Source organism: Pundamilia nyererei, unplaced genomic scaffold (assembly GCF_000239375.1).
Source record: "Pundamilia nyererei isolate P.nyererei 1_Seehausen unplaced genomic scaffold, PunNye1.0 scaffold00206, whole genome shotgun sequence".
Taxonomy (NCBI): Eukaryota; Metazoa; Chordata; class Actinopteri; order Cichliformes; family Cichlidae; genus Pundamilia; species Pundamilia nyererei.
The window spans coordinates 522,302-542,621 of NW_005187607.1; the positions used below are offsets into that span (position 1 = coordinate 522,302).

Sequence of the window (20,320 nt, forward strand, 5' to 3'; positions counted from 1 at the left end):
TTCTTCTGGAGCAGTTCAACAAGGTTTAATGTAAATAATCTTATAGTTTTATGGCATTAAATAGATTTTTTCCGTTAACTCATAATGTAATTTATCTAATTGATGTAAATGATGACAACGACTTGCTGAAATAAGATAAGTCACTTCCTTGAATCGTGACATGTCCTCTCATCTAGTGCCTGTGTGGCTCTTTTATACAGTCATTGGTCTGACAGCCTGCCAGAAAGAGGGCAGCTCTAATTGGAGGGTTTTCCAACTAATAAGCCTCAGAAAGATGTCCACAGTGTTACATGTCAGTAGGCAGACAGCCAGAAAAGCTCCGCAAGGTGGTAATAATTCCACATATATGGCTAATGACTCACAATATGTCAGAGCCATTCAAACAAAAAAAAAAGTGCTCAGATGTAGCGATGCAACTGGTGTCCTATGCAGTACACCAAACAAGGCAGACTAAATAAATACAAGCAGCTCTTCAAAAATGGTTTGGGATGCCTTTTCAAAAGACCTTTGTCGCCATCCAGTGGCTTCGTCAAGATTTACGCAAATCTGAGAATAAATTGGCAAAAAAACACTGAAATTATATTTTAATGGAGCTTCACGGACATTAACACATACAAAAAAGGTTTTCTGGGTGTTAAACGTCTAACAATCTATTATTTTACAAACATAGTTTTAAGGTATAAATGTCACTTGTGATCATAAATTTGCAACGGCCTTTTCCAGCCCCTTTCATCAGAGGATGCTTACACTAGTAATAATACTTATAGTGTCAGGTTTTATTTTCAGTGTCATGAAAGTCATTTAAAACACTGAGTACTGACATAAAATCTTTTTCTTTAAAGGGAACTGCCTTTCAGAAAGAGTTAAATCCCATCTAGGCAGAAGGCCAGATAAATGATCCAATAACATGAGAGTCACAGCAAAGAACATGGAATATCATTTATATCGTCTTTTCTGTGATGATTTCCTATAAAACACTGCCACCTTCTGGTCCTTCATAGGAAAAGCCTTACAGGGTTAAAGCTTCATAAGACTAGCCAAGGCTCTTGGTTATTTATGTTAAAGGAAAGACAGAGGCAAATATCTGTTCAAATCTGACTTTGGTGTTTTGCATTATGGGGGCCTTCTCTTTTCCAGCTGATATCCTCTCATGGGTATGCAGGACAAAAAAGGATCCATGTCGTCTCACAGTTATTGTTTCAGTATTCCTCTTAGTCTTAGACATAGTTATTGAGCCTATAGCCACTGCTGGAAGCGGAGCAAAGCGAGGGAGCATGGTTGCCTTTCAGGGCCTCGGGGGGCCTGTAGGGTGGAGCAGGCGGATGTAAGTTGTTGAAGACAGGGGGAAGATGTGATGACTGACCCCTCTGCATATGGGGGGGACTCTGCCGTGACCTGTCGCCACTGCTGCTCCAACAAAGCACCATTCCCCCGGCCAGACTGAGACAGGCCGAGGCGTATCCGAGATACACAGCCAGTCCGATCTCATACTTCATTCCACTGTGAATTAATGGGTTGTAGAAATTCTCGATGACCTCGTTGGTGGTCCAGGACACGGTGACCAGGCAAAGAAGCCCAGCACAAAGAAAACAAATCCCACCGCTCAGGACCAGGGGAGATTTAATCAACGAACCCCGGGCAAAGCGGGTACATTTCATCCCAGTTACAGAGACCAGAGATGCCAGGACTGAGGTGAGACAGGAGATTACCATGAGCGCCCGGGCAGCCTGATGTGGAGAGGGAAACAGTAGACGACTATTAAACTTTGGACTATAAACGAACTCTTACTTTAACAGGTCTGGGCAATGAACCTGTCAATTAATATACTGCTTTTTAATAAGTGCAAACACTCATATTCTAGCCTATGTTAAGAGTTATTGTCCGTCCCTATTAATAAATATCCAACACGTTACACTAAATTGAGACTATGTATGTTTTTCTGAATAGTGAGTCTGTTGAGTTTAATAATAACAGCAGGATGACTAAAAACTCACATAAGAAAATATATTCATAGATATTAATATATAATAATATTAGATATCTATAGATAGATAGATAGATAGATAGGTAGTATAATCTATTTATTATATTAATAAAATCCAGGAGTGTAAAGTGATTAAAGCAACATAAATTTAATATTCAAGAGTCCTTAAAAGAACAGGCTTCTTGACCTTCCACCTACCTGCCCATCTTAAAACTTTATTCTAAAAGTGAATATGTACTAATGAGTTGGGCTATAAGTATTATTTTCATTAGTATTTAATCTGATAATTAATGAAAACTGAAAACTTCATATTTAAATTGTTCATTGTGCACATAAACGCCTAACTGGGTGTAAAGGTGGAAAATAACCATATAGCTATAAAGTTTCTGTGCAGCATGCTAATTGAAACTGTGTATTGGAGTTACAGAGTTATGTTAACATGCACGGTTGCTATCAAATGAATTTAAGTTAATAATTTTATATTATTAAATGACAGGTTAGTAACTGGTTTTGTTTATGAGATGTCAGAATTCCAAAAAGGATTTTTAAAAAGATGCTTACTTCATAATGATCGACTAAACTAATAAGGTTTTCAGCAGGTTTTCAGATAACTTATTATGAAAAAAATAAATAAAAATAAAATAACCACCCTATATGTGTTTTGAGATTTCTGCTCTTCTCATTTCTCTACATGTTGGTGTTCGTGTAGTACCTGCAGGTCGGGTGGCAACGCCAGCAGAGACCTGTACAGCTCGCACTGGTAAATACCAGTGCTGCGCCAGACACACTCCATCCACAGGCCCTTCATGTACCCGGTGGCTGTGATAATGTTACCATCCACATGAGCTCTGCTGCGCCAGTGAGGGAGCAGGGTTGCAACTATAGTTCCTGTAAACCCCAGCAATCCTAAGAAGAAGCCAAGGAGCTGAAGCGCCATGCTGGCCATGATCGGCTCCTTTCAGAGAGATCCTGAAACGGCAAAGTATGAAATTACCGTCAGTAAAAATATATAAACTCTAGTAAAAGGCAGTTAGCAGCATTTCAATGTCCCTTAAAACACGATGACGACTACATTGGATTCAGATGTTTCATAAAAATCAGCAAACATAAACCAATTTAAATACATGCCACTTAAAAAGAAAACTTTCAGAACAAAACTACTGACTGTCCCGCAGGCTGAAATGTGGCTGGATTACTCCTCTTATCGCAACGGTTCCCAGCAGTACAGTAATTCCACTGAGCTCACATCCAGTCACAGAGTCTGAGTCATTCCTCAAGTGTCTCTCCCGAGTGTGGGCACAAATAGCTGTGGAAACTTTCAGTATTCTGGCATCCGTCTCTGGTGAGTGGCAGGTGACTGCATGTGTAACTAATGAGTGCGGTGTTCAGCTTCACCTGTTTAACGCTCTCCTCTGGAGGGCAAACCACAGAAGTCTATTTGTTAAGCTCTTCGCCGCCCCTCAAGAAGGCAGAGAGAGAGGAAATTAAACATTTACAGAAACCACCCAACCTGAGAAGCACCGCTATAAGCCACTAACTTTGAAATTTTTCACAGCTCTGCAGGGTATTTGAAAGCGAAGGACTGAACGACTTGCTGACAGAGCCTCCAGCCGCTGGGCCCCAAACTGTGACAAGAGAGGATAGCAGTGACTGCTGTTGTACTAATTGGCCAAATTATGTTATTTTTCAATGAAAATTTCTGACCTGACATCCTTTGGCATTTAGTTTTACATTTGCAAATGAATGCTGAGCCCTAAAAACACCATAACATTCAGCTGTAGGCTACAACTACAGATCCCCTACATGAAAAGTGTGAAAAGGTAAAAAACATCCATGCTTAATCATTTACTTTTGTTCCCTAGACTTTATGTCTCTGAATAATACAATGTGGTAAATAAACGGACCAACAATACTATTAATTAAGGGTGCCTTTTTGCTCCCGCATGAATAAAACTGACTTTAAGTTTCACACCAAAGACCAAACTGTGCTTATACAGACCCATTGTTTTGAATTCCTCAGAGAACAGAAGCTGTTTATGAAGCCTGATTATTGTGCAGTGTTAGACCTGGCACTGCCGGAGCCTCTTAAAATATCACATACACACAAGCTTCCTTGTCCTTATTTAATGATTGACTATGCTGAAGGCATAACAATTAAGCAATACGAACAAAGGCAAAGCTGTGACAAGTGTCCTGTTTAAAATTTGCTTGCCCTGAAATTAGTCCAGTTTAGTCTTTGACTACTCTGCAAACCACACTGCAATACTTACAATATAAAACTCAATGACTGCTGCGTAGCCTTACCTGTACTTCTAACATTTACTTAACAGACTCCACATTTAAATACTCACCAATAAGAGGACTACAGGACCATCATCACAGGTGTCCAGATGGTATACTCGGCCTGAGATGCAGAGATGTACTTCCAGATAAACAGGGCCTTTGACTCCACATTGACCAGCTCCTTCTGTTTCTGCTCTTGTCTGGACAAACAATCTGTGGATGTGTGTTTGTGCGCTGCAGGACTGTCAGCTGCGTGACTGGCCTGTTTTAGATATCATCATCTTCATCATCATCATCATCATCGGCATTATCCCTGTCAGTGTCGGCAGCATCATGTCAGAGATGACATGAGAGACAGTCCCGCTGCTGGCTTCTTGCTCCTAACAGATAAACAGGGCCAATGTCAAATGTGGACCTGGAGGCAGGGCAGCGCTGCTAAGCTGAGGCAGACAAAACAGACATTGTCTTCGCTGGCTGTGCTGTTTTTGTCTCAGTAAATCAGTTCTGCACCTACAGATCTGTTGATAATAATAATAAAAACAAGAATAAATGAATACAGAATTAAATCCAACAACAAACTTGTAGAGGAATGGTTAATGTTTATTAACTGCTATTATAAGCAATTTAAAGAGACAAAACAAAGCTGCAGTCAATTAAGACTGTTTGTAACTACGTGACTTGCACATTAGGTAATTTTAGTTAACTAAAATTAAAAAGATGTGTAGATGTAATTTAGCTACCTTAAATAAACAAAAAAATACAGCAAATGTATTTAGATTTAGTCAACACTACCAGCATGAGAAGGCTTTGGCTTATATAAATCTGTGTATTGCAGCCTATATAAAACTAATAATAGAAAGTAATGAAGATTTAACTAAAATGTCTGAAACAAACAAAGAAAAAAAACTTACCTGAAAACAAAACATGAATAATAATGAAACTAGTGGACAATAACTCCACTTGTACATACTGTAGGGCAATCCAGGAAATACTGGTGAATTCATTGAAGTTTGAGCTTCTCTCTCCGTGCTTTTCCTCATTCTGTGTCCCAAGTTTAACCTGGCGTGACATCCTCTTGGTATACAAGAGCATTTTCCCAGTCTGTCCCCTGGGCCCTTCATACAACTCTCTGTGACAGCTCTATAGTGAAGAGATGATCCTCTCCAAGGTCTGCCTGTGGGAGACGCCATTTGAATGTGGAACACTTAATAATCTTAGTTAAGCAGAATAATCCTGTGATTAGCAGCTGAGCACGGGTGGTTTGTTGGACAAAGTGCTAGAGGGTAATGTGTGTAGTACAGGGCATTCTTTTTAAACTGGTCTTGCCTGTGCCACACATATTTTGTCAACACACTTTATGTGGATTAACAACGAAACAGCCTACAAAGTCACATATCTAAAAGCCCCTGCTTACGCACAAAACACACACATAGACACAGGTGTTTTGGCCATTTGGCTGATTAGACCTCTGATATGGGGGTTGAGGTTGGTTGGACCAATAATGGGAGTTAAGTGAGGTCAATAAATTCTATCAGCAAACCATAATGGGAAAAAAGCACTGGTGTGGATGTCATACAGGGTCTTTCAGGTCACAAATCTGTATTTACTGCACACATTGTGGCTTCTCAAAGCATTACAATTAGTTATCACGAAAATGATAACTCCATTTAGCACTGGGCCACACCTAAACTAACATAAAACCACTTTGCTTTCCTGACATGTCAAAATGTCTGTTGTGAATATGGTCTATATCAGGGATATTAACCTATTTTACATTGTGGCCCACATACCTCCCACTTTGATCTTAAGTGTGATGGACCAGTGAAACTCACCCTTCTGTCAGTGCAAAGAGGTTTATCTACATATGTAATCCTTGAGATATCTTAATATGAGAAAAAATTTAATTTGTCACCATGACTTGTTGGGCTTAAATTTTTAGAAATGTGTAAAATTACAGAAACAGTACTGGTATCCCAAACTGTTTCTGTTAATTAACAGAAAATGCAAATCAGCATTTTTTTTATTTTCATTTTTACCTTGGACGCATTTTGAAAAACTCACTAGTATATAGTGAGATAATGTATTTATTATATATATGTATATATTTAGTCTTCGAAAGTCAATTTACTAATACAAGTAAACATACTACCCCCCCACCACCACCAAAAAAACAAAGACAAAAAGCAAAACAAAACAAAACAAAACACATAGAGACATCACAAATTACTTTTTGCCACAATACTTTGCCAATTCCAGTCCCCAGGCCTTATATTTGATACCCAGGGTCTATTGGCTTGATAATCGGGTAATGGAACAATGCCACACAACATACATAAAATCTGGAACTGAATGTAGGCTATTTAAAGGCTATATAAAAGAACTGACTGTATCATTTAACAACTATCTTACTATTATGTATTAAACATTAATAATACCTTATTTCATTATTTAATAATACCATAGAGGAAAAGTCTCTATGGCTTTCTGGGATAACAGCTAACAGCTAACCCAGCTATTAGCTACAACTAGCTATCTGCTACTGTTTTTCAATGAGCAATTTTATTATTTTTTTCTTTTTTCGTTTGATTTACTTACAGTCTGTGCTGACATTTGCTTTCTTTTTAGCCTTAATTTAGTAACATATATATAAAGGTGTTGTAACTTAAGGATATAAATATTTTCCCATCCCTACCGCACAGATGAAAGGAAAGAGAGAGAGGGGGCAGTTTCGCGCCGTTGTCTGCTAATGTATCATTAAAGAAAGCAGCTAGGTTAGCTCCCAATACCTTTACTTCCAGGATTTGCTATTCACGGTTTTATTTGCACAGGTAAGACTTTGTAATGCCAGCTTGTAGCCCTGTTAACTCTGTGTCTGAATTTGTGACTCTTGTGAGGCTCAAAGTTAATGAAAATGTAGTTTTATGAGTTACTTTTACCTAACTATGTTAGCTGACTTTGTGTTAGCCGAGTGTTTCCCAGTCATATTTGCTTATCTTTTTGACAGTCACTTAGCCAGCGATGACAATGGTCAGAGGGAAGCCATTGAGAAATGGTGGTAAGTATTCACAGACACATACGCCTTACAAGAAGAACCGTAATGGGCCCACACCTTCTAGGACCATTATGACCCGCAGCCAGTGCTCCACTAGCTGCACCAGCTTCTTCAGCAGGATCCCTGCAGAGGTGTTTGACATGATCCTAGACAAACTGTCTGGTGAGTTTCACCTATTATTTTGTACCTGTAACACTGTTCCCCAATTAATATATAATAGGAGCTCTGTTATTTTGTAAGGGGCTTTTGGGTACAGCTCAGACCTTTTGTTTGTATAACTTATATGAGGTGCAAAAGCTATTACCAACATACATGTGTAACTATGTGTAATTTTAAGCACTACTTTTACAACACTTTCTGCAATAATAGCTCCATTCTGGAATGTCCTGATGTAATTGCATTTTTGATGGATGAAAATGTGTTTGTGTTTTTTACAGTGCTGGAGATCAGTGTGTTCAGCATGGTATCAAAGGAAATTACTAGATATATTGCAGACTACATCTCCACTGTGGCCTGGAAGAATAAAATGATCCTCCAAAGCTTTCACCACTCCAGCTGCATTGAACAGAAATCCACCATTGGACACTACAGAGACCTCGGTATTTCAGTGTTTTGTTTAGTATAGCTCTTCTTGCTGCTTTTTAAGGTACCACATGTATTTCTGACAGCCTCAGCTACTATTTTAACATACCATCGAATGGTAATGTGACCTCGTGTTTGATGTCTTAGGTGTGTTGTTCAAGAGGTGTACCCTGTTGCTACCCACAAAGGACAGGTTAAAGTTTATCTTTAGCAAGATTTCACAGGTAAGAAAGGGGCAGGTGAGATGTCAGGCTAGAACAGAATACTGTAACTTTTTAAATGAGTTACATTTATTTTTAATTTTCATGAGTGAAGGCAACAATACATCTGGTTTTTGTAATGTGTTGCAAAAGTTTTAAAAAAATTAAACTTTGATTGCATTGCTGTTTTATGCAGCACAATATGGTGGCATTTTAACAGGTTTATTAATAATAATTATATGTATGATGTCAGGCAATTAAATATTACATATAATTTAGCATTATGGTCCTAATTTGTCTACATGTATTAAACATATATGAAATGTTGCTATTGCAAGAACTGAATATTTGCAATCCCACTTTATATCGTTGGAAAAAAAGCCTCTCTTATTGTTGTCTTGATATGTTTCAGATTCCCTGCTTCCTGTTGGAGAAATGTGTAGCACCAGACTGCTTTGCTTTCACCAGCTTTGGAGTCTTCCTCCAGGTGAAGACCCTCATGTAACGACTCTCATGTTTATGAAACCTGAATCTAATAAAAGGAAATAACCAACCAGAGCCCCAAAATGTGATAACATGCAAAAGATCAACTTTTTAGCAACAAAGACTATAAATATGTTACAGAGATCTCACCCTAAAGTTACTGTACAATAGGCGGTCTTGCTCAGGTAGTAATAATAGCATAAACAGTAAGAGAAAAACACAGTACTTTACGTAAGGAAATCTTTAGCTTGGTGTGATTAATTTTTGTCTTTAGTTTTTCAGCTTGGTGTTAAAAAGATATCTGTAAAAAAGAAATAGAAATATTGAGGGGTGTTTTATTGATTCTTTTACAGACTCTGATTGCAGGGTGGGATGAGCTGGAGTGCCATAGAGTATTCAACTTCCTCTGTGATCTAACAAACCTGCAGCAAAAAACTGAAGGAGTCATCACTGCAAAACCAGGTGTGTGTGTTCCAGAGTTATCCAGAGAACAAAGCAGAAATATGACGCTGAGAACAATCCATGGCTAAAGCTTCAGTTACAGCCTCTTGCTAAGTCTGTGTCTTTTGTGATGGTCTTCGGGAGTTATGGATAAATTTGTATGTCCATTACCAGGTGTGAAGTGGTATCAGGAGCTGCAGCTCCGGCTATTTTGCCGTCAGGTTCTTTTGGACCCGTGGCCGAACCAGCCGGAGTGTCATTTCTGGCTGATGCAACTCCTGAAGCCTTGGCCCTTGGTCAGCCAGGCCCACTTACTGTTCATCCTCTATGGTCCTCTGCTGCCTGAGGGTGAGATAACGTATTACTGAAATATTAATGCAGATGGATAGTATCGACATTATGGAAACATATTAAAGTCATAACTACATCCTGTTATTTTCAGTGCAGCTTTGTAAATTCTAGCATGTTTTAACCTGAAAAAGGGCTTATTGCTCCAGAGAAAGTGTCAGCAATGATTTTTTTAAACAAAGCATAAAAATTAGAGAACCAGAAAACCACTTTCAGTGTTGTGAGGTGGCACAGGAGACCTGAGTAGGTTATGCTGGTGTAGTACAATTTTTGACATTTAACATAATCATTTTTGTTTGTTAAAGTAGTAGTGGTGCAACGGATCAAAAATCTCACGGTTCAGATCGGATCACAGTTTTAAGTCAGGGATTGGATCAATTTTCGGATCAGCAACAAAAGAAAAAAGACAAAAAATTAACATTTACTTATTCATTTATTGAAGTATTTTTTGCCTGTTAAAAACATTCAACTCAAGACTCATTCCATGCAATTTAAAAAAAAAATTGTGGTTCAATATAGGGCTGTATAGGTCTTTGTATCTACCACTCAATTCAATTCAATTTTATTTATAAAGCGCCAAATCACAAAAACCTAGACCCTACAATAATACCGCTCATTATATCGCACTCCGCTGTGATATAATGAGCTGTCACGGTCACGTAGCTTTCCGTTGCCCTGGAGGTCCACCCATTTGTAGTAGTTAGGAGAACAGAAGATGCCTGGGACAGTTCAGCCATAACTTTAAACTTTTCCTGCTCATACATGCTTGGAACGATCTTGCCACTAAAGTGGACGTGCAACGGGATATCATAGCGTGGCTCAAGCACGTTCATCATAGTTTAAACCCCTTGTTTTGCACAACAGAATACCCATCTGCAGCTAAAAACTGCAATAGCTTTTGTAATAGCTTTAGCCCGGTCGGACTGGGCAGCAAAGGGCTGCTTAAATACCGCAATTTCCTCTGCTCCTCCACTTGGACCATTAGCGCTGGCCATAACTATCGCTTGACAGACCTACCCACGCGCACCATACACATACTTTTTTTTCTTCTTTTTCGAATCTTCGGATCACGTGCGTGCCGAACCGTGGAGTGGGATCGGTTCGGATTACGGATCAACCGTGACCCGTTGCACCACTATAAAGTAGTGTGCAGCATTTAATGATAAATAACTGAGGTGTACTTCTTCATGCAGGTACACTCGGCTGGCAAGATCTGGTGGAGAGGGGGCTTCCTCACACCGCTCTGTGGCACTTAGCCAAGGCCATCCTCTTGCTCTTTGGCAACCTACAAGTCAAAGGCTGGAGCACTGACTCGATGATCACAATCATGGAGGAGCTCATTGGTACGTTTGATGAATAAGAGAGAGATGCACACCGTGAGTTACAGATTCCCAAGCAATAAGATGAATAAAGGATCTGTTTCAAATCTATGTAAAACATTTCAGTTTAATGATTGTAAGTAGAAAAATCTCATATAGACTCCCTCAAGTGATTGTAGATGCTGGCTATTTGTTTCCTTGCTGTCTCCAGTCATTCCTCATCCGTGGCATGTGGAGAATGTAGCTCGTCTTTTGGTGCTTTGTGGCAGCAATCTCTGCTACACTGTTCTGGCCAGCAAGGCTCTCAATGGACGACTCCTTGAGATCTCAAGAATCATCGTCTACATCATACTGGTGAGAGAAATAATTTCCTGCTTTTATCCTAAGGTATTTATACTTCGTTTATAGTTAAGTTTGGTATATTAGAAAATAATTGCCTTGTAACTGAGAATGAGCAGTTGCTTGAGCCAGAACCAGCATGTGTAAGACTAAAGGTATAGTGAGTTTTGGATGAGCTTGCCATTTTTGCAAAAGCCACATTAGAAGGAAATCTGTGTGTAAAAATAACAAGAGCCGAGGTTCAAATGTAAGACCTTTCTGCTTTGGGGTGGTGAGTTAGTGATCTCCACTCCCTGATCATTTTCCCTCCATGTAATTTAATTAAAAATTGTCTCCAAGTTCACCCAAAATGTAAAAACAGAAAATATATAAAGACAATATTCTTATGTATTATTTTCTTTTCTTTCTTGAAAAAAAAAAAAAAACAGCAAAAGGAATCACTTGCTCTGTCCATGGTCCTAATATTGATTGGCTATTTTGTATCTTCCCCGTAGGGGAATAGTAGCAACTTTAATATATATGTGTTTGAGCTCATTAGTGTTGTCCCTATTAACAGTGTCCCAATTGAATTTTATGTTTTATTCCCAGCACTGAAAATATCTTACCTTTGCTTATTTTGACTTATCATTACAGGAAGAGCAGAAACATTATATCATTCAAGACTGGCTCAATGTGTTCTTCTTGTGCCTTCACATTAGGTGTGTGAAAAGGACGGCTATCACATGAGTTGGGCGGTGAAGCTGGTGCAGGAGATCTGCAAGGTCTTCAATACGCCCCCGGAAAAGTTCTACTTCATCCAGCAACTGGAAAACACATTTTCAGAAGTCACCCGGGAATTCTTTGAGTTTTCTGTAGCAGGTGAGGTTGCGTAGCTTAGCTTTCTGACCACCACGGCGGACAGCATCGCTCCAGCTGTCGCCCTGATCCTTTTGTAATTTTGCATGCAAACTATTTTTTGTTTCTATAGCCCGTTGCAATACAGTTTCTTAATGTTGGAGGTGTTCTGGGTAAACTCCACTAGGAAGAGGCCCAAGGGTTGACTCTGAACTTGTTGGAGACATTATATATGCCTTTATATGTCTCTGGCTCTCCAGCAAGAATCACTAAACATTGCAGAGGAAAAGGATGTCCGCTTAGGATGACCACATTTCTGTTAAGCAGAAGAAATGGATGGATTGAAGGAAACCTTAATGGGTAGACAAAAACCATAGATCCCACAGTGAAGGCTTGTGGTCATGCGAGGTTCCATTTCTATTTATTTTATTTATTTAGTGGCAGTTCACAACTATAGTGAACTAAAGACTTTATATTCTCCAAGTTAAAAAAACCCCACGGGTTTGTTCCAAGGATAAAACTCCCAAACACGCTCCACAGACAGGCTTCCCACCTCAACCGGACAAAGGACTCAGCAGTACACCTGCACTTAAAGGACAAAGGAGACTTTCGAAGATGCTAATGTTTACATTTTGAACATCAGAAGACAGATGGTTTTGGAAAGGAGTAAAGGAGACCATGCCCACTGTGAATGACTGTAATTGAACAGAGGTGGTGGTTTAGGACACCAGCTATAAGCCAGCAACAATGCAGCCTTAAGATCCATTTTCAGGCGTCTCAACCCCCATTTACACCTTGCCTCAGGTTACCTCAGTAGATCACATGATGGGGTCGGGCAAAGTCTGACAATGGCTTCCCAGTGATGGTAATAATTCACACATTTCTTCCACACCTCGGCTCATTTGACGACTCACACGATCAATAGTGGGTCAACAACCCTCAGGACCACCTGAAAAGGGGAAAATCCTCACTTTAAATACTTTGTGGGGCTCTTCACCATTTGATTTTAGTACAGAAGAAGCCTTTTGGATGAGAGGTGACCTAAAGTTCAGTTGCCTTATTATTTTAATCTCTCAAGAAAAAATTAAAAACATTTCCATGATGTTATGTGGTCATTTTAACCTTATCGAATGAAGGAACAGCAGAAAATTGCAGCACTGGGAAAACTACGGTAACAAGCATCCATGAACCCTGTACCACCCATGCTGTGTTCAAATAGACTGGGAAGTTAATGTGCTCATTTAAAAATGTTCAGATGTACAACAAGAAAGTTAATATATTCACATAAAAAGAGGAAACACATTTGCAGTAAGGGTGTGTGTAAGCATGGTTAAGGTGTAGATGAGAAAATGATTTTGTCTGCAGGTGGAGCAGCTTGTTTTGAAAGTGTGTGTGTGTGACTATGTACTTGTGACAGCTCAGACAGATGGCATTCACAGGGAACTTATTATTTTCCTTATTTTAGTGAAAACATTGGGATGGATGTGTTTCCACCTCCTTTTTTCCCCTCCTACAGCAAATCCTTGTGTGAACCTTAAAATTCTGCTCCACCAGTGTTAATGGCTTCTAATACATCTGGAGGAACCCGCTTGTTACTCTACGAAAGTGTGGATTAATCCCTGCTATGAAATGAATGGACTGGACTGAAAAGATCGGGCAGTAGCTTTAAATAAAGGCCGTAGAGTGACATTTCTAGACTCAGCAGCATACTGAACGTGTATTTAATATAATTGTATCCCTTACACCAGTAGTTCCCTTCCCACATTATTTATTTTTAACGCAGCCACTTTACGACCCCACAGAGGAACCTCTGAAGCATATTTAGACTGATATAGAAAGTCAGTAATGCTTTTATCTCTTTCCAGGGAACCACTTTGATGACAGAGAGACTTTCCAGACCCTGTGTATCCTTCTGGACTCCTGTGCTCACTTCCACACTAAATTTCTTCACATGTTCCTCAGATAGGAATCATGCATATTAAAAGTGACAAGATGCAGAGGAGCGAGGGAAGAAATGGGAAGAGATAAATGTCAATAATGAAAGGGCTTAATGAATGAACTGAATGATAGAGAGTGACGGGATTTTGTAAAATCAGTTCAGATTTAGACAGACTTGAACAAAAGGATGTTGCCATGGCGCTCAGAAAGCTGGGGGTCGATTTGAACCTTCACCTGTAGATTGAACACACATCTGTTTGAATAGCTGTTCAAATCGTATCACTATTTATACAAATATTTGTATCAAAGTTTTATAATCTTGTTCTTAAGACAGCTTTGAAGTTGACTTTTATTATACTATTTAATATTTATTCATTACAGTAGGGTTATTTAACTTTAACTATTTAGACTATTTATTTGACAGTTTATTTATTCGCACAACATGTAAGTGTGGTACTCACTAAGTGGTTCGTTGTGCTTCTAATTTATTAAAGTGAAATTTTTACTTTGATTTTGTCTCAGTTTCTCCGGCATGTATCACGTCTGCTACAAACACAGCATACACTCAGCAAATAAGCTTTTATTAGACAGTGCAATATTCAGCATTGACAACGTTTTCAAAAAAAGGATGTAATTAAGAAAGCATTGTGTCAATAAAAAAAGCAGCTTCAATAAATAAAAAATGTACTGTATACAGAAACAGTATAAATGATTATTTTTAGTTTACAGAGTGTACTCATAATGGTATATAACAAGGAAATCTATCAGGGAGTGCTTTAAATAATCAGAATATATTTTATATTTTTCTTTTTTTCCCCAAAGGTAAGTAGATCTTAGAGTTATTGCGTGCTCAGGAATTTGTAGGTTATTTAACATGTAAGTTTAAGGCCTACAACATCAAGTGTAATGAATACTCCAGATGATGAATGAGATCCAGTTACCATGTCCCCTTTGTCTGTAGTCACGGCCATTTCAGTCATTCATGTGTTCATTGTTTTCAAGTGATCTGACAAAAGGAAAACAGAATTGTGATTGGGCTTTTTTGTCTAGGGGTGTGGAAACAAAAAGTAACTTTTATTAAACAGAAAATCAGCTAATTGTGGTATTTACAGAGGACTATGGATGGAAACAGGACATAGAATACAACACATAGTCGAGGAAAGGTCTGATTTAGACAGGATTTACTTCCCAGAGAGTGTTTTATATACATTAGAAATACATTCTACAATCACAATCACAGTTTTATAACACCGTCACAACAATAAAGCATAATTATACTTACTGTGCAATTTGATCTAAGGGTATGAACAAAACAACAGCACTTAATACAAGATGCAGAAAGTATTGACATTTAAATTTTCCGACCCTCTTTCTCTTTCAGCCCAGTATGACATCATTAAGTTTACCTTGTAGCCAGTCCAGCCCTTCCTGAAGGCCCTCTCCTTTGATAGCATTGCTGGCACTGAAAAATAAGATGTCCAGGAGTTAATCTGCTTGTGACACACATTCACTTTCTCATGACTTTTCTTGGATCCTGGACATTTAAAGCTGTCAAGCTTTTAATCCATCACTCTACCATCTGTCTAATGAGTAACCAGGTGGAACACACACATACGCACTGATGGCATGTTGCCGTGCCCCTCGGTAATGTTTAACCCATGAACCATAGACAAATCAAATAAACAGGAAGTGGCCGGGGAGCAAACGGTACACGTTATCTTTATTTAAGATTTCAAGCTGTAAACTTGGGGAGAATAAAATGGAGTAGATAGGGGTGTGACGAGACTTGGCTCTGTTCAGTAAGGGCACTTCCTCGAAGACTACAAACACCTGAATGACTTTGGTAACAAATTACTCAACAGTGTCTCTGGAGGTGTTTTTATTGTGTGCTACTTCTCAGCATGGTGAACTCAGGGTGGCAGATAAATTACCAGATGTGCCAGGGCTTGTCTTTGATGTTCTCCAAACACAACATCTGTGAGACCTTGACAGAAGACATTGCATCCTGCAGATCTATCTTGTTAGCAAAAAATAATACTGGTATCCTTTTGCTGCGGATATCTGCATAGAAGAAAAAATGTCAAGACCAGTTTATCGTGATCTAAGAGCCAGAGGGGAAAAAAAGCTTTTTTGGTTTTTATTCCACTACAGATAGTGTTAGATGTTGGACAGGATATCTTCAAATATGATCACTCTACTTGATGCTACCTAGATTAAAGCCACTAAAATGTATCAGTTCAAGCTTATAATGAATGGTGCAAATATTACTTAACTAGGGTTTAGATAACTGGCCTCATAATTCAGGCATTTTAAACAAGTTATACACACAATCTGCATCAGTTATATACTGTTTCTTTTGGTTTTTATACCCAGACAAACTAAATTGTGTAGAAAATGTGTCTAAAAACAAAGATTGTGTACCTTCATGGTTGAGAAGAGTGTCTAGCTCCTCTTTAGCAACAACCATTCTCAGCTTGTCACTGCTGTCAATGACAAATATGATGGCATGGCTCTCTCTACAGAAGATAGGAGAAGGAGATGTACAGTGTCAGTTTTGAAAGTTTGAATATCTGACCAGCAAAAGGCTTGTTGTTCATGTTTGTGTGCCCTACTTGTAATAATGCTCCCACAGGTTCCTGTATCTGCTCTGCCCAGACATATCAAAGACTGTGAAGGACAGGCTGCGTGCAGAAAGGAGGAGAGAGGAAGGAGGAAAAAGACAGCTTAACATCATAAAAAAACTGCTGGATTAGTCATTTTAAATATGCTGTAAAATTGCGGAATTGCATTCTACCTTGAACTCTTGAACTTTTCGATGTTGAAACCAATTGTTGGGACGATTTCTTGTGCCTGTGTCTGCATTCATCCCCGAGCACAAACACACAAAAACAGACAAGTAACGGCAAAAGTATGTCAACAACAAAATAACATAATTAAAGTGTAATACGGGCTTTACCTGACTAACATGTTTCCACTCTTCTGACAATGGGCCTAAATGATTCGAATGCTGAAAACAAGCAACCAGTGAAGGACTGCAGCGAAATATAGATTGTGACAGGCCTTCGTACAGCGTGTTTACCAAATTAGCAGGTGTTTAGAAAAGATTTACATGTCTTAAAAGCCTCTCTACCTACAGGACTATAAACACAAATGCCTCTCAGTTCCACTTTAAAAAAAGATATCAAAATACCTCACTCTTGAAGCTCAGTTATGAACTTACATTAGGTGGTTTGAGCTGGTTGATGATGGTAGTTTTGCCGCTGTTGTCCAGTCCAAGACACAAAACGTTGACCTCTTTCTTCTTCAGGCCGAGCCAACCCGTCAGTTTATCCAACAACCCCATTACACTCAGCTGATGCTATGCCAATTAATTTTTCAACACATCACCCCATAGATGGTCTGATTACTGGGAATTAAATGTGTTCAGACTAGCAAAAAATAATGATAAACATAGCCGTGAATGTTCCTAGTACATGCCATGAATAGAGCCGCAAGCTGAGATGCTCCCTGGGCATCCCAGCTTGTGCAAGGTAATCCTATTAGGACGAATTAAGCTCGGTGAACCACCCGGCGACCTGATCATGAGGAGTATGGAGCTTCCCAGGCCCCCCGGCCTGATGCATTTGATTTATTACTCAAACGCTCTGGAGGCCCCCACCCGCCTCAGATCTGGGCCCCCCTTGAAGGTGCAAAAACACATGCAAACAACAGCAGTTTATCATCAGCATCCTCTGCTCACTTAATGACGGCAGCCAAACTCTGTCATGCTTTACAATCTAATTAAATCCATCTGTTAGAGAATACTGTAGTTGAAAAAAATACAGAAAATAGGATATCTAAAATTTCACATTATTTGGCCACATTAATCTCATATAGAAGCATATTCTAAGACCTGAAATGTAAATTTTAATTAATTTAACATTCAATGGAACAATTCAGAAATGAGCACTCCTCTCAGCAGAAAGTATATAGCGTACCCAATCTGAAAATTATGCACGTAGTCTTTATTTTTTATTATTATCTAAGTAGTTAATATTTTAATCTTCTCATATAACAGTTTTGAAGCTGCTGAGTGGTCCAACAGCTCCATCTTTTGGTTATCAGTACCTTGTAAAATGTCAGGATAATTGCCTAGTTTAAAGAGAAAAGTCACATACATTTGACAATAACTTAAATGCAGATTAGAGAGATGGAGCTTAGTCCTTGAGCTTTGTTAAATCACGTTATCTTCACTGAGAGGACAGCCTGTCCTGTCTGACCGAAGAGACATTTTCCTTTCCTCGAGCCGCTCTGCGTCTCATTCAAGTGATAGTGAATGAAAACGAACCAAATGAAATGAGCAGTCAACCGCCAGAACTGTTCATGTTTATTTGCAAATAAATATTCGCTGTAACTGCCTCTTACAGTGTGCAAGATCTACAACATCTCTTTGGAAATCATAGAAAAATAAAATACAAGAATTATAAGTATACTTGTACTTTGTACAAAAGAACGTTCTAACATTGCTCAGCAGTAGAACATGCTAAACAAACAGCATCTGATATTCCCCATATTCTGTAGAGCGGCGGTGACTGCGAGCGTGTGTGTGTGTGTGTGTGCAAATGTGTGCGCGTTTGAATGTGTGCTGTGCGTGCACCTTTCCTGCTCCTGAAGGCCTGGATGCATGACTGCGCCGTGACCGAAAGGCACAGATCTTTGTATCCAGTTTGCCCTTGACATTAATCATTGAGCTCCAATTCTTATTAAAACCCACAGCTGTAGATGGGAGGTTATTCTCATACAATTCAGACTAATGGCTAGGTCCTGTGACTGCACTGAAACGTATAAACGGCTTGCAAGGTCCGCAGACTGTAAGGCATTCTGTGTCTGTTTGTGTGTTTTTGAGCATTTGTGTTTGTTACTGTCGATGTTACAATGACACATGATGAGTTATGATGCTGCTGTTTATGTTGGTTCTCCCTCTCTGGCGAACACATCTGTCCTAACCTCACGTAACTAAGACTACTGACGTTTTTCACACCGATTTCCATTAACCCCTTAGCAGTCCTACAAATTTACAATTAGTCCCCTAAACCATCCAATGTACCGTGGGCGGTACGTCCGACTGCTAACAGGTTAACCAGCTTTTAGCTACTTCTGCTGCCTCCAGCTCTAAGTACTTTTATTCTTCACCACTGCATATTCCCAGCAGACTTAAGAGTATGAAGAAAATGTTCATCTCAATGGCAAACATCCAACAACATGACATCTACTGCCAGTTTGAAATTAGGCTATGTTTATGTACACAGTTTTCCCATATCACAATCTTTACACCACCACAATTACTCCATCTGGTGATCTTGCGCCCCAGATGAGCTATTCTCTGACATCATGGATCAGCTTTGTCTCTGAAGTGCAAACCTCTGTCAGTACTGTCTGTGTGAGTGTGTGCAAGAAAAAAACCCCAATAACGGCATGGAAGAATTTCATCATATAAGTCCCTGTTAAGTTTCCAACCAAACGTCTCTCCTCTATAGCTAAGCTCTGTGAACATTCATATATTAAGACAGTGGAGATTCGTGTACTTTCAGGCAATGTATGACATTCACAATCCAAGTAAATAAATAAAGAATCCAAAACAAAACAGGCTGATCGCACCATTGGGTGTACACTGGTTCATCTAAAAGCAACAGATCCAGTTTTGCAAGCTTTGGGTATGACACTAAAACTGACGGATGGTGTTATGTGAGCCTCATGTTTGTATGTCAACAAGAGTTCTCTCATTGCACAATTCTTCATCTTTCTCTGAGATACTGAGGTGACTGCATAATACTGTATTGCTGTTTTTGATTAAAAAACAAACAAACAAACCTATTTTCTGTAAAATCAAATATCTAAATAAGATCCAGATTTACTAGGGCTTTCACATACAGGACTGCACATATATTCATATTAGGTTATAATAATTATTATTACTTGTCTATACACTTTTAAACATTCATAAACTTCCCGCTTCTTTCTTCAAGTATTAGTGTACCAGATTCTCTGGAGAGAGGGTAACTAAAGCAATCCAAATAAACCTTTATGATAAAATATCAAACTCCAAAATAAAAAATATTGAGGATATATATATATTTTTTTTTTCAAAGGACAAAATGTTTCCATTGCACACCCGATAGCAGCTACATGAGCACATAACTCAGAGCAGAAAGAAAAAAAAAGAACATACAAAGAAAAAGAATCAGTAGATTACATTTGCAAATCTACACCTCTAGATATTGTTGCGCCACACACAAAGTACTGTTGTTGCAACAAGGCATTACATTCCCCTAAGTGAAGGCCTGGGAGAGCCTGAACAGTCTATCAGGCTGAAATAGTCTGGAAGAACCAGGCATACTGTGTAAGGGGTGTATAGTAGAAAAAGTTTGTTACTATAGGACGTGAATGAGACCAGGGGAGAGTCTGCTGGAGTAGTCTGTCCAATGACCTCCTGTATGAGGGGTTAAGACCCAGGCACAGGCTGTAGACTGTCTGTCAC

The 20,320-nt window shown here is 39.0% G+C and overlaps 3 protein-coding genes across 13 annotated transcripts; 1 reads left to right on the forward strand and 2 right to left on the reverse strand.

Moving 5' to 3' along the window:
• Nucleotides 1–571: 571 nt before the first annotated feature.
• Nucleotides 572–5,440, reverse strand: LOC102204823 (claudin-14). Of its 6 annotated transcripts, XM_013914571.1 has the most exons (5): nt 5,179–5,440; nt 4,336–4,785; nt 3,380–3,396; nt 2,697–2,953; nt 572–1,727 (listed from the first exon to the last, which is right to left on the reverse strand). In XM_013914571.1, exons 4-5 carry the CDS (start codon nt 2,928–2,930, stop codon nt 1,218–1,220), a joined length of 744 nt encoding a protein of 247 aa, XP_013770025.1. In that variant the 5' UTR covers nt 2,931–2,953; nt 3,380–3,396; nt 4,336–4,785; nt 5,179–5,440; the 3' UTR covers nt 572–1,217. The 6 variants fall into 6 exon arrangements, with proteins under 6 accessions (XP_013770025.1, XP_005747895.1, XP_013770023.1 ...); XM_005747838.1 differs by lacking the exon at nt 3,380–3,396 and having other exon boundaries at nt 4,336–4,647; nt 5,238–5,440; XM_013914569.1 differs by lacking the exon at nt 3,380–3,396 and having other exon boundaries at nt 5,238–5,440.
• A 1,092-nt stretch (nt 5,441–6,532) lies between these two features.
• Nucleotides 6,533–14,293, forward strand: LOC102205857 (F-box only protein 47). 3 transcript variants are annotated; one of them, XM_005747844.1, is made up of 12 exons: nt 6,570–6,618; nt 6,967–7,095; nt 7,272–7,481; nt 7,757–7,918; nt 8,049–8,125; nt 8,514–8,588; nt 8,938–9,046; nt 9,200–9,373; nt 10,567–10,716; nt 10,904–11,046; nt 11,730–11,889; nt 13,731–14,293. In XM_005747844.1, exons 3-12 carry the CDS (start codon nt 7,286–7,288, stop codon nt 13,829–13,831), a joined length of 1,347 nt encoding a protein of 448 aa, XP_005747901.1. In that variant the 5' UTR covers nt 6,570–6,618; nt 6,967–7,095; nt 7,272–7,285; the 3' UTR covers nt 13,832–14,293. The 3 variants fall into 3 exon arrangements, with proteins under 3 accessions (XP_005747902.1, XP_005747901.1, XP_005747900.1); XM_005747845.1 differs by lacking the exon at nt 6,967–7,095 and having other exon boundaries at nt 6,533–6,572; XM_005747843.2 differs by lacking the exon at nt 6,570–6,618 and having other exon boundaries at nt 6,813–7,095.
• Nucleotides 14,294–14,368: 75 nt separating this feature from the next.
• Nucleotides 14,369–17,321, reverse strand: LOC102206528 (ADP-ribosylation factor-like protein 6). 4 transcript variants are annotated; one of them, XM_005747846.1, is made up of 9 exons: nt 17,024–17,321; nt 16,760–16,810; nt 16,598–16,659; nt 16,416–16,484; nt 16,225–16,319; nt 15,735–15,864; nt 15,210–15,265; nt 15,086–15,098; nt 14,369–14,809 (listed from the first exon to the last, which is right to left on the reverse strand). In XM_005747846.1, the coding sequence occupies exons 1-9, from the start codon at nt 17,144–17,146 to the stop codon at nt 14,776–14,778; spliced, it is 633 nt and encodes a 210-aa protein (XP_005747903.1). In that variant the 5' UTR covers nt 17,147–17,321; the 3' UTR covers nt 14,369–14,775. The 4 variants fall into 4 exon arrangements, with proteins under 4 accessions (XP_005747903.1, XP_005747905.1, XP_005747904.1 ...); XM_005747848.1 differs by lacking the exon at nt 16,760–16,810; XM_005747847.1 differs by lacking the exon at nt 15,086–15,098.
• Nucleotides 17,322–20,320: the final 2,999 nt, after the last annotated feature.